The sequence below is a fragment of the Nipponia nippon genome, unplaced genomic scaffold (assembly GCF_047370975.1).
Source record: "Nipponia nippon isolate SJK-2023a ecotype South Korea unplaced genomic scaffold, ASM4737097v1 scaffold_17, whole genome shotgun sequence".
NCBI classification, from domain to species: domain Eukaryota; kingdom Metazoa; phylum Chordata; class Aves; order Pelecaniformes; family Threskiornithidae; genus Nipponia; species Nipponia nippon.
In genome coordinates, this window is record NW_028262333.1 from 1,428,088 (window position 1) to 1,440,518 (window position 12,431).

General features: G+C 46.7%; 1 protein-coding gene across 1 annotated transcript in view; it reads left to right on the forward strand.

Annotated features, from left to right (window-relative positions):
- The window catches only part of ERGIC1 (endoplasmic reticulum-golgi intermediate compartment 1), a 58,921-nt gene that overhangs the window by 43,172 nt on the left and 3,318 nt on the right, over positions 1–12,431 (forward strand). Inside the window, exons 7-9 of the mRNA XM_087753708.1 lie at positions 3,738–3,798; positions 4,993–5,093; positions 7,857–7,979. Of these exons, the coding sequence (XP_087609834.1) occupies positions 3,738–3,798; positions 4,993–5,093; positions 7,857–7,979 (285 nt within the window). The remainder of the gene's footprint in view (positions 1–3,737; positions 3,799–4,992; positions 5,094–7,856; positions 7,980–12,431) is intronic.

The following is a 12,431-nucleotide window of genomic DNA, read 5'->3' on the forward strand; positions in this document are numbered from 1 at the left end:
AAACTGAAAGTGCTTTTGGAAAACTATGTGGCTGTCTTCCTGCGGGGAGTAGAAACGAGGATTCATGGCTTTGCAAAATCCTGTGCAGTGCTGATTTCAGTATTAATACAGCAAACAAGTCCTGACTGCCTTAGCGGAGGGGCAGTGAGTATACTAAGGGAAGATGTGTGCTCGCTACTGTCTTTACCATGGCACCAGTCAAGTTCTTTTTAATTCACTTCACCATGCTTGTGTAGCAGACACCTATTAGTCAGATTTGTTCTGTGGAACACAGGTTAGACGTAGAACCGCCAGTTCCCTGCTGGGAAGAAGCTGAATGTGTGCACTTGCCCAGTGGATAGAGTTTCACCAGGTGTTGTGAGTTATGTAATAACTGCTGATTTCTCAATAAGGACAGATTACAGCACTTCTCTAGCCTACTTCCAAGGAGCTAGCATCACAGGTGGGAGTTATATGTGTGCACACCCAGTTTGCGACTCACCCTAAACATTGCTTACCCGTAGTCTCTCTGTAATCTTCTTTCCTCAGCACAGACGTCTCATTAGTCTGCTTCTTGTACACCCACTTCCAAAACCCTTTTTCATGCTAACAAGTCTAAGCGTGGCTTTGTAGTCTTCTGATTCTGCTCCCGGCTTCTTTTAGGAAATATCTTGTGTGGGAACGCTGAAATATTAGCATATAAATAAGCTTGGCTTAATGTCTGTAAAGCACACTGAGATTATGAAAAATATTAGGTAAGTGCTAATAGGGAGTTCTGCAGTTTGCGTGGGAAATTGGCGCTCTAAGGTAGCGTTCCCATTGTTTTATCGTGGAGTCTTGGAGCAATGGAGCTGAAGTGTGAATCAGCATGAATGATACGAGAAGCCTGGACAGTTCGGGGCAAAGGAGCAAGTGTCTTCAGTTCTGGTGGTGAGAAACCTGTCTAGCAAACATGTGGTTGGCTCCTGATTTGGACAAGTTCTGATTAGTATTTTCAAAGTTCAAAATAACTGCTCATCATCTCCCTACAGAAGAATGGAGCATGTAGGTGCTGCTGATCCTGTAGGCAAACATGAGTTCAACAGCACAAATTAAAGGCGGCTGTGTTCACTGAGCAGGTGCTCCCAAGACTCAGCAAGCAGTGTAGAGAGCCAGCAAGTACGGAGAGCTTTAGATCTATCTAGGTACACCTTTGAATATTTTGGGTTGTCTCCACCTGCTTTGATGTAATATATGCTCGTATTTCTTAAAGAGGGTGAGGAGCTTCTCGTTCGCCTGTGTCATGTGCCGGGAGTTAGTTCTTTGTAGGTTGTTACCAACTCTGCCGGAATGATCCACTAAGGCACATGATCTTTTCTCCAGAAAAAACAGTCTGTTTGAAATAGAGATTTAAATCTTGTCTGGCATTGAATGAGCTTCAGTTCTTCAACAGCAGTTCATGCACAGTAGTGGCAGAATTTTGTAGATTTTTCCCTCATGTAGATGAGACCAAAATTCAAGCCAATGAGGTTCTTGCATGTCAGGTAACCCAGTAAAGAAAGAGATGGGGAAAGTAGGAGATTATATGGTTTTAATCATAGAATTCTCTCGAGTGCTAGATCATCGTGTTGAATAATCCTGGTTTTAACCTTGCGAGGGGTCTTGTCTTCCCTTGATAGTTGCAAGGTTGGAAGTTATTTTAGCCTGCTGTTGGACTCTGCCTGAGTTATATGTCTTTGCATGTGTTCGTAGAGGTTAAAGGCTAGGGTGTTCAAGGCGCTGGCAAGCGTCTTTTGGAGCTCCATGTTGCAGGAGAAGAAAGCGTTGGCACTGTTAAACCATTGACTGGCCTCCTGTGCCACTGCTCCAAGCACTAGATTTGGCCTTGGTAGCTCAGGACAGTCCTGAGAACGTCTGGCTGAACAGGGTTGCTCAAGTTCTCCGTTGCAAAGCAATTTCGCTACTGTGGCCAAAAGCTTACTCCTTGTTGAAGTCCCTCCAGGTACTTAACAAGATACAAACAAGTACGTTCCCCCGAGGAACACACCTGGGCACTTTGTAGAGCAGGGATTAATTAGCAATCTACGGACAGCAAGTATTGTAATGGGAGTCCAGAATATTCCACAAGGAAAATCATGGTAAAACATCAAATAGGGAGTTACAAATGCCACCCGTGTTGCAAAGACGAGAGAGGCGGATGCACCAAGGGACCTGATGGGACAGAAGCAGGCCGTTGTGGAGATGTCTGTTGGCTTCGTCTGTGTGGAAGCTCTGTAGCTCACAGCTTTGCAATCTCGCCGTGTAGAGAGATGCAGAGCAGACAACTTTTACATACAAACAGAGGCGTGGATGCTGGGGAGCCAAGGACAAAGAATGTAAGTCCAAATATACAGGTACCTCACAGGATAGATACAGTTGTTTGCTGAGTAACCGCTCAAATATTTACTGGTTTTGAATTTGGACCTTAAAATTTGAATTGGACCTTAAAGTCTCTGGCCCAGGTATGCTCTAAGACACTTATTTCTCAGCTGTATCAAGAATGGAACATAATACTGTAGCCCAGTCCAGGGGCTTCTCTTTCTTCATATGCTTTTTACAATGAGTAAAGAACATGTACTGTCTGTGTGTGTAGTTCGGAAACGGTTGCTGTTCTGTAAAGTATTTGAAATGCCGGCAGACGGAAAGGCACTGTAGGAGGTTCAGCTGTTGCTTTTGCTCCGTGCTTGTTGCCAGCACCTTACCGGTCAAACTTGCTGATGATTTTGTCTCTCCAGAATTTCCTTTCTCGGGAGAGAAACAAATTCAGGTGCTGCTTCCTCCAAACCATCATCCACTCGGTAGCATTCGGAATAGCAAAGCAGCCATTAGGATGAGACAAACACATCCACATGCTGTCAGCTGTTGAGAGGGTCTGGGAAGGAGATTGCGTTGCCCTGTTAGTGAGGTGAAACTCTGTCACACCCCTGACCAAATACTTCTTCCAAACTCTTCTTCCCTGTTGTCTGGCTTAAGGTCAGGAGTTTCTAGGTTGTGGAGTTATTTGTCCTTTCTGTATAGCTTACTGGACATTATGTGAATGATGCAACCTCTCATCTACAGCCGTTGCTGCGGGGTTTTCCCTCTCTAGAGAGGTCACAAATTGATTATTCTGTCAGTGGACATCAGACTCCAGATCATAGTATGTGGAAGGCATGGGATGGAAATCCTGTTATTCTGGGCAAACGGATACTTGCATGCCTGGCCCCAGCTGCAGGAAAAGCCGAATGGATGGCAGCGTTGGCATGTGTCCTTCCCATCTCCAAGGGCATAGTGCGTGCGGTGTGAAAGCCGGGCTAATGAGTTAAAGCTGGACAAGCCCAACAGCTCTGGCATGAGCTACCTTTACGGGAGAACTCTTGGGTTTCAACCTGAATATGACTCCCATTTATTTCCCTTTCAGCCTGATAAATGAATTTCACAGTTAACTATGCAAAGCTCTTAGGAAATATCTCACAATGAAATTTCACAACTGGCCTCTTTCAACTGCAGTTCCTTTAGCTTTGGAGTGGTTTTGGACTTTCATCTTGTAAGACATTGTGAAATCAACCTTTTTACTTGGAACCAACCTCTGTGGTGATGGTCACTGAAAGATATTTCAAGTCATCTTGTAGTGGGTTGAGGCTTTGTTTTCGGAAAGGTTGAATCAGGCTGATCTCCTTGTTACAGGATAGGATAGGGAAGCAAAGGTCAAGAGTACCAAGTCGGAGCATAGTTTCTTCATACGCCTTTTTGCTTTCCAGGTCCATAACGTTCACGGAGCATTCAATGCCTTGGAGGGAGCAGACAAACTCAGCTCAAATCGTACGTATTCTTGGTGATTACAGGTCTTAGCCACTCTCTGTGGAAGGGAAAACAGGGCCATTCGTGCAACACTATATCCACGTGTATCCAGAAGTCTTTAATCTGCCTCTTTAGTCAAAATGATCCAGACATTGCTGACTGACGTTTCCATTTTCTCCAGTACCATAGAGGAGTCTTAGCCCAAAAGGTCCTTTGCAGCCCTTCTGCAACCTGGACGTTGTCTGTTACAACCGACTCAAGAGTTACTGAATTTTTTATCCGTATCCTATTCCTATAGCTTCCCTTTGCTGCTGTCACCACGACCAGAACTTTTCCTTGTTCTTGTATTGCAAGTTAGCTCTTACCTTAAGTTCTGCCCTGTGGCTGGAAGGACAGACATTTTCATTGCCCTTCTTTATGATCAGCAACACAAACAGAAATTTCCAGTGCATGCTACAATTCAGCATAGCTTTTCTCCTTCAAGTGTTCAGGCTTCCGCAGGGTATCAGTCTGGTCTGCTTCTTGGAACAAAGTTTCTATGGCTGGTTATTTGGTTGGTGTTGGTTTTTTTCTTCTCTCTCAGGAGCCAAATGTCGTTGTGTTACACTTGGCCAAAGGATCCTGCAGAGAAATAATTTAGAATTCTGTTTTAAAACTGTTTCAGCAGACACGAAAAATGTCACAAGCCATTTAAATAATGAAAAAAAAATGAATTAGTAGTTGTTAAGCAGCTGTAGGATAAGGAAGAAGAGAAGGAAAGAAAGATGGGTGCACAAGGAATGGGATTGCACAGGTTGTTACGCCTGAGCTTTTCCTGTCACAAGGAGCTCAGTGAGCTGCAGCTCTAGCCTTAGCTAGTTCTTGGTTTAACCAGGACAGCTTTTTGTGGTGCTGATAAGTCTTATCATTTATAGCTGCAAGCAGTTGGGAAGGTTCAGGTGACCCGAACTCATCTCCGTGGGTCGTGGTGCTGCAGAAGTCTTGAATGGTGGGCAGGTTCTGGTGTCATCCAAGCACCTTACAAAGCTTTGTACAAAGGACCTAAACGTAGGATGTGAAATTGTCACTTTGTCATAGAACCTGAGATAAGGAGGAGGGAGATACCTTTTCTGACTTACTTGTTTTAGTTGATTTCACACGTTTACTTTGAAACGTTATGTAGGCTGCGATTCCTTTCTCTGAATGCTAACTGATACTTTCCTTTTCTGCCCGCAGCTCTTGCATCTCATGATTACATACTGAAGATAGTCCCGACGGTGTACGAAGACATGAGCGGCAAGCAGCGATACTCATACCAATACACTGTAGCAAATAAGGTAAAGCGGCAGGTAGTTCTCGGGGAAGCTGCCCATGGCAGCCCGGTGGAGGGTTCCCCATGGAGGGATCCCCATGGAGGATCTTCAGGCAGCATCCCTGCTCCCTCTTGCTCCTCTGCTCCGCAGCCGTGTGCGTGTTTGTAGGTGAGCAGTAGCCTCTGCTGGGAGGAGGAGGAACTGAAGCTCTTCCGAGGGCCTTCCTGCTGCTCCTGCACTGCCCTTCGCCAGGATCGTGAGGCCTTCTCGGAGCGGGTGGTGGTATTGTTTGAATTCTAGAGAACGGTGTTCTTACTCCCGACTTTCTCGTAGGTCAGCGTAACTGGTCTAGATTTCTGTAAATTGTGTGGAAGGTTTTTACGTGCTGCAGGAGCTCTTGTGGTTTGTGTCGAGGTGCATCTGGATGGAAACGAATCCAGCTGAACATACGAAACAGCACTCCCACGTGGTTTTATTAATAAAACACTCGCAATTGCGAGGGATGGATCAGACAAATAAGTTAGCAGAGTTTTTAGAAAATGTTGACTTCACATATTAAGCCACCGAATCTGCAGCAGGAAATATGTACTGGCTGACTATTTCACAGTGCCTACTTTACTATGGTGGATTGTGATAGTTATGGTAACTTCATAATTCTTAAATTAATTTATATTAATTGTGAAGATGTTTGTGTTTTAATAATACAATATATTGAACTTAAAAAAAAACCCAAAAAAAACAAAAAAACAACCTATTTACTTTTTAAGGTAAAAAGCCTCTTTCAATTTAAAATGATTTGCCAGTCAGGTGCTAAGTGAAAGTCCAGAATCTGTTGATAATACTTAATTACAGCTAGTTTGCCATAACTGAGACTCAAGCATGCGCTCCCATGGACCAGTTCTCCGATTAATGTTCCTGTCGGGGGACTTCTGGGCTCGCTTGTGCAGCGCGTCCCAATGATTTGGCTGTCTCCCTCTATTCAGATGACAATGTATTTGTTCTGCTTAATGTCACAACTGTTGTTCTGATAAGGCTCTTGCGACGCAAGTCCTGAAAACAGTTTGGAAAATAGCAGGAGCTTTTGACACTTGTGTGAGCGTGGTTGCAAATGGGGGCGTTCGGCCAGGACTGACTCATGAGGGCAGGAGGGCTGGTGGGGGAGAGGGGAGAGGAAGGAAAAAATGAGGTCAGTTCTATCAAAACCGAAGTGCAGAGAAGCAGTGCTGCCTCTGCGTTTTCTTCTCATTAAAAATAAAAATTCCCCTATCGGTGCTTTAGTCCTTGACTCCCATACTGATCGGTGGGAAACAGAAATTGGAATAGTCTGGCACAGATGGGCTAGTATGACGAGATAAATAGAGCCTGAAGTGTGGACTGTCTGTCTCCTCTCCCCTTTCGCCTCCTAGGCCCTGTTTCCTCCCTTCCCCAGGCAGCCACCGTCCCAAGATACGCTGCAGAACTGCGGCAATAAAAGCCCTGAAAATATTGTGACTAGGGATTTCAGCCGCATTCTGCTTCTCCTGTCATTCATGGGAAAAAAAAAAAACTAAATAGAGGGAAATTTGTGATTTATATGAGATTAATGAAGGGATAGATGCCATTTCGCTAGCTCCCTCTGAGCTCACGGAGAGTAAAACTATCTTTTTTGTATCATGCTCCTGGGTGCGCTATTGCTTGTCCTTTCTTCATCTTTCTGAAGTATATGAGGTTGTCTTTGCCTCTGTGTGAAGGAGAATTAAAACAGAAGAGGTCATCTGAGCTGGCAGGCATGTCGTAGGGCTAAAGAGGGGAAGAGCAGCTGGGTGACGAGGCGGTGTGTGCCGTGCCGGTGCTGATGGCTCTCGGCAGACTGCTGAGTCCCTGGCCTGCTTTTCTTTCATTTTTTAATTCAGTCTGTCAAGATAAATGTCCTTGAAACTGTCCTTGAAACTTGATATGTATGTCCTCTGAGAGCACAGCGAAAATATGAGCTCAGAAAGATGTGGCTTTTGATGCGAAGTCGATGTTGGTGTCTGTTCTGCCTTGGCGTTGTGCAGTGTGTCTGGTTGGGGTGTTGTCCTGTGGCTGATCGATTGCACTGTGCCTGTTATTAAAGAGATGCATTGACGGAGATCATCACTGACGATGTCTCTCCCGAACAAGCTTGGAATATTTTTGAACCTTTGCCAGTAATTTTCTGTATACAGTTTCATTTTGGCTTTCAGCGTGATTTTTAAACGTGGTTTAAACATGGCTCTGCGTGATTCATACGGAGTGGGAAAGCACTCGCATTGTTGGTCCCGATGCGACGGGGGCCTCACGGACGGGAGCTGCTGCTTGCTGCTCTGAGGGTGTGGATAAGAAGGGCTTTTCAGGTTCTTGCAAACTAAATGCTGTTTATTTGATGAATATCCCAGTATACGATTTACATACTGACAGTACAAAAACTTCACCTGCAACCACTTAAGAGACTGCTCGTATTTGAATAGAAGAAATCTAAGCTAGAGAAATCAATGGCAGCCTTTCTGTTTACTTCTGTAACTTTGAACGAAGGTGAGAGTAAGCACCGTCGCTCTCTGTGCCCAGCTATGTCGTTATCAGACTGTAAAGCACTTATTTTCCTATTTGATAAGGCCGGGATGTATGAGCAGTCATACGGGAATGAACTGTTTGCTTCTTTCGGTCAGGTTGTTAGTACAAAGCAGCGGAGCAAGGGCCAGATCCACAGAAGCCGTTTTATTGCAGACGCTCTATCTGGAATGAGATTGCTCACGTTTTCTGCCGTTTTTCCCCCACTTTCTTTTCTAGGAGTACGTAGCCTACAGTCACACTGGCCGCATTATCCCAGCTATCTGGTTTCGTTACGACCTGAGTCCCATCACAGTGAAATACACAGAGAGGCGACAGCCTTTGTACAGGTTTATCACGTCGGTGAGTTACTCCAAGCCTTTAATTCTCCCTTCCCCTGCCTGCCTCTCCTTTCTCTTCTGAGCATTTCTTGTCCAGAAGAATTGAGTTTCTGCTTCAGAGCATTGCGACATGATTGAACTAAAGCAGTACATCACCGCCGTCGTACTGAAGTGGGAGGGAGGGAGCTGGTAAGCCCTGTGCTCTGACAATTTGATTTAATAGCTAGGCACAAGAAGAAAGAAAATTATCCTATGCCAGAAGTGCCGAACTCTGTCTAGGCAGGCCGGGCTCTATTGCAGCACATCAGAAACTTGGAAGTAAAGCTAATGTGGTATGCAGTAAAGCAGGCTGCAACACACCGTCTCTGCAATGAAGAGATCTAACTTGCAGAGAATGCAGGGCGGTGGTTTTCCTCAGTGCTGCTGCTTGGCTTAATATGGGTATGCCCGTTCCAGGCTTTTACTCCTGGGCAGAAGTGGAGAGGAGCTGCATTATCAAATTCCAGAGGTGTTTTCCTGACGAGTTGGTTTGATGTATCCAGATAACATCCTGCAGTACTGATCTCAGCATCTATAACAAAGCTGTGCCGTCCAAACTGCTGGTTAGGCAAGGAGCTATTTAAAGATCTTCCAGAACTTTAAAAAATGTGTCCTGAGGGAGCTGGCTTAAAATGTAAGCTGCAGTCTGCTGTGCCAGTGAGGCATGGTAGAATGTGAAGTAGTTGATAAATTGGCTGGAATGAAGACCTCAGATTTTGATTTTTAAACTGTTTGAATATTTTAATTGGAAGTAACATAAACAGTGTGGCTGTGTTGCACTTAAAGATTTTGATTTTGCAGCTTCTGATAAACACCAAGTTCCCTTCGCTTCACTTCAGAAACGCGTGTGATCTCTAGGATACACAAATGCCAAGAGAAAGGGGCTTGAAGGAAAATCTAAATGTCGTGGTTTAAGACCTTCTCTTCTTAGCACGCCTGTTTGGTTTCAAAACATAATGCTAAAAAAAGTCAGACGTCAGCATTTTCTGACTTGTACTGCCTCTACTTCTTTCCCTAATGATATGCTCTCATACGCAGGGGTTTCTTACGCATCTTGTTGGGGGTTAGGGTGTGGAGGTGTTTTTAATGGGAAACAGTGTTTGGGAAGGATTGATAGCTGGCATTATTCTTTGTCATGTCCCTTGCTAGCATTGATTTACTGCTAATGTGCCATTGTATGCATATAAATAGCATCTTTGTGGAATTTGATACCGTGCTTCAGAGTTTATGTAAGGAGTCCAGGGAGAGGCTTTCCTGACTGCTTGCCACAGTGAGCGTTTGGAGTTGAGACGGCCCCAGCTAGAATTTTGCCCCATCCTCTCTGTAAAGTTAGCCAGGCGCGTGCTGGCTGCTAAGCTGCTGAAGAAGAGTTTTACAGTTGATTTTTGTCTACTTTCTTTGGTCTTATAAAGGGCTGTAGTCTCAAGCAGCTCACTGGGGGCCGTTCCGATTGAACGTCCTTCCTATGGAGACGTGTGGATGGCACCGATGCCTGCAGTAGCTGTTAGGCAGTGCCGTACCCTTTTCAGAGGTGGCTGACGTAGGGACAGATCCTTGTTACAGATGCTGTACCGTGGCTGTCGGTCTGGACTGTCCGGACCTTCTGGCCCTGGTCCAGGTGGCCTGCTCTTGCTCTCATTTAGGCTAGGAATGTTTTACAGTAGGGCAGCCGTGGCTGCCTATGTGCTACACTTAAAGCTTTACAGCGTTCAGGGTGGCGTTGAAAAGGCTGGAGGGGGGAGCAGTGCTGCAGAGGATCAAAGCACCTTTTGTCCTAGGTTTCCTTGCCCTGTTTTGATGACACCATCTGTTCCGTTGTCCTTTCCACTGCTTTAGCCCCTTCCTGTATCTCCAGCGTGGCCTTTTGCATCACAGTTGCTCTGGAGACCGGTTAGTGATAATCAGCGCTGGGCTGAGGTCCAGCCAGAGGCTGTGCTGGGGCATCTGGAGCCGTTGCCGAATGGGGCTGGCCAGGGAAGGCATCAGCTTTTTCTGAGCAGCAGCTGCTTAATTTAAAACCCACAAGAGGGGCTCTGGGGTAGGCAGGGATCACCTGTGGCTCCTTTCAGCAAGCAGGTTGTTTACTAGGGCACCCGTGTGGCTTTCAGTAAATTTAAACGTGTCCCGGGGCTGGGGGAGGATCCTGCGGGCTTGCAAGAGACTTCAGCCGTTGGGGACATAACGCAGCGTGTGGCTAAGCATGGCCGCCTGTCGGGGAAACGGTGTCGCTGTTGGAGGGAAGGACACGCTACGGAGGGACGATCCCGTGCGGAGCAGTCAGATGAGAGGGGGGTGTTGGCTGTTCAGCAGAGAGCCAAAGGAATCTCATTCTGCTGCTGGGAAGGTTATTTGATGCTCTTTGTTAGTAATGAGCTTGCCCCCCAAACACTTCAGCGCTGCTACGAGCAGCGTTGTAGCACCATAGCAATGTTCCCAGGTCTCCTCTGTTCCCAACGGACCCTCTCTAACTCGTGCCTCCTCCTTGGGTTTTTGCGGTACGAAGAATTATCCTGATTTTCTGTACCACATGAGAGGTGCTTCCTGTGCAGGACAAAAGGCATTGGTTTAGCATAGATTTCACTTTACAAGCCACGCTTCAAAAAATTCAGTATTAAATAAGATTTTGTGTTGCTCGTGGGTCAGTGCTGCCACTGTCACTGTGCTGTGAGTTTGCCGTGGATCCTGGGGTTAACCACAGACACCCGGCACAGTGTTAAACACGGTAGCTTTTGCCTGTTAAACCGTACTGCTTAAAATCAAGGCATCTCCCCATGAAGAGAAGCCATTCGTGGCCTTGTGGTTGAGGTTGTGGAGCAAGGGGGAAAGTTTTGCTGCTGAAAATTTATGAGTTCCTGTAAGTGGCCAAACTGAAAGAAGGTTTTGCGATGAGGTCAGTCTAGGGGCTGGGAGGGGAGAGCAGGCAGAAAACAAGCCAAGGTTCTGGTGAAGCATTCAAAATCCAAAGAAAAGAATAGAATGTTTTTCCTGATCTGAGAGGACTCGTCTGCCCTCTAGGTATGAAAAAAATTAAACTGGAAATAATGGAGGGGGAAATGGTTGCAGGGAGAATTATTTCAGGCATGGGACCTGTTACCGACAGGTATCACGGACTCAGCCCCGTGGCGGATTTAGAACCAAGACAGTGTTGTTCTATAAGATGTGCTGCAGGTCATCCGGAAATCTGAGTGGGATTCTGCGCCTTACCTTACTGGGAATTACCCGCGGGTCCTCCTGCTCCCCCCTGTCCCCAAAAGTAATTTTCAGATTTTAAGACGTCCCAGGCCCACACTGATGTATCGGACGCTTGCCCTTCTGTCATTGTTCTTGCAGCCTTGCCTCCCTACTGCGTACCCAGTCGTGTTTTCCGTTAGCCTTCGGCCTGCATCCCAGCCCCCAGCCTGGAATCGTGTTCTGTTCAGAACCCTCCTGCGCGCCCACGTTGCATGGTCTCTCGCTGCTGCCATCACTACACTGCTGTATTCCTTTTCCTTCCCCCTCTAATGGTTGGGCCTGAGTCAAACTAACCTCATGGAGCCAAACACAGATCATTTCCAGCATAAAACTCCATTAAATATAAATAAGTGCATGATGCCTAAGTTCCTTCAGTGCTGCTAAGGAGGAACGCTCCATCCGTATTAGAACGGCGATGATGAAGAAACGCAGCGGTGCAGCTGCTGCGCTGACCTGGAGGCCAGCCCCGGCGCTGCCTTTTTTTTGTCGCAAGGACAGGAGGGCCGGGTGTGTGCTGGGGGCAGGCGCCAAGCGAGTGCCAGGCGTGCGTGACTCACAAACACTCAGCGGTACAGAGCTGTGCAGATTAATATATATTTTTTTCTGTTCCCCACCCCCTTGCACTGCTGCGCTGAAATCAGATTTTCCTACCATATGATGCAAAATCTTGGTGTTGGACGGTTTTTCTGTTGTTTGCGGTGTAACATCTCCTGTCAGCTGAGCTGCTGTGACTGAAATAACCCAGCTATTGCGGTCATTTTCCCTGAAAAGCCAGCCTGCGTCATGCCCCGAGGGATGGCGAGGAGGGGGGCACGGAGGGCAGGAGCCGGACTTGTCCCCTAAAAATACAAACTTTGCCTCAGGCTGGTGCTCTGGTTTTTGAAGCCTTTATCTGCTGGAATGCCAACTGTCCTGCAAAAGCCACTAAACGCCTATATCCCGGTTATAAATACGCGTGTAAACGAGTGCTTTAGTTCTTGCTGCCTTTGCTCGCCGTTAACGAGCTGTTTGTTCTGTTGCCACCGAGCCTCTCGTGTCGCTCTCCTGTCTGTGGCTTTGCCGGGGGGGTGCGGTGCTGTGCGGGAGAAGAGGCATGGCACCGTAGGTCTGGGGTGGCACCGGTTCCCGTCTGCGTCAGTCGTGTTGCACCTCCCTGCTACACTGGCGTACTGATTTGGGGTTCTTCTCTCTCGGCTTCTGCCTC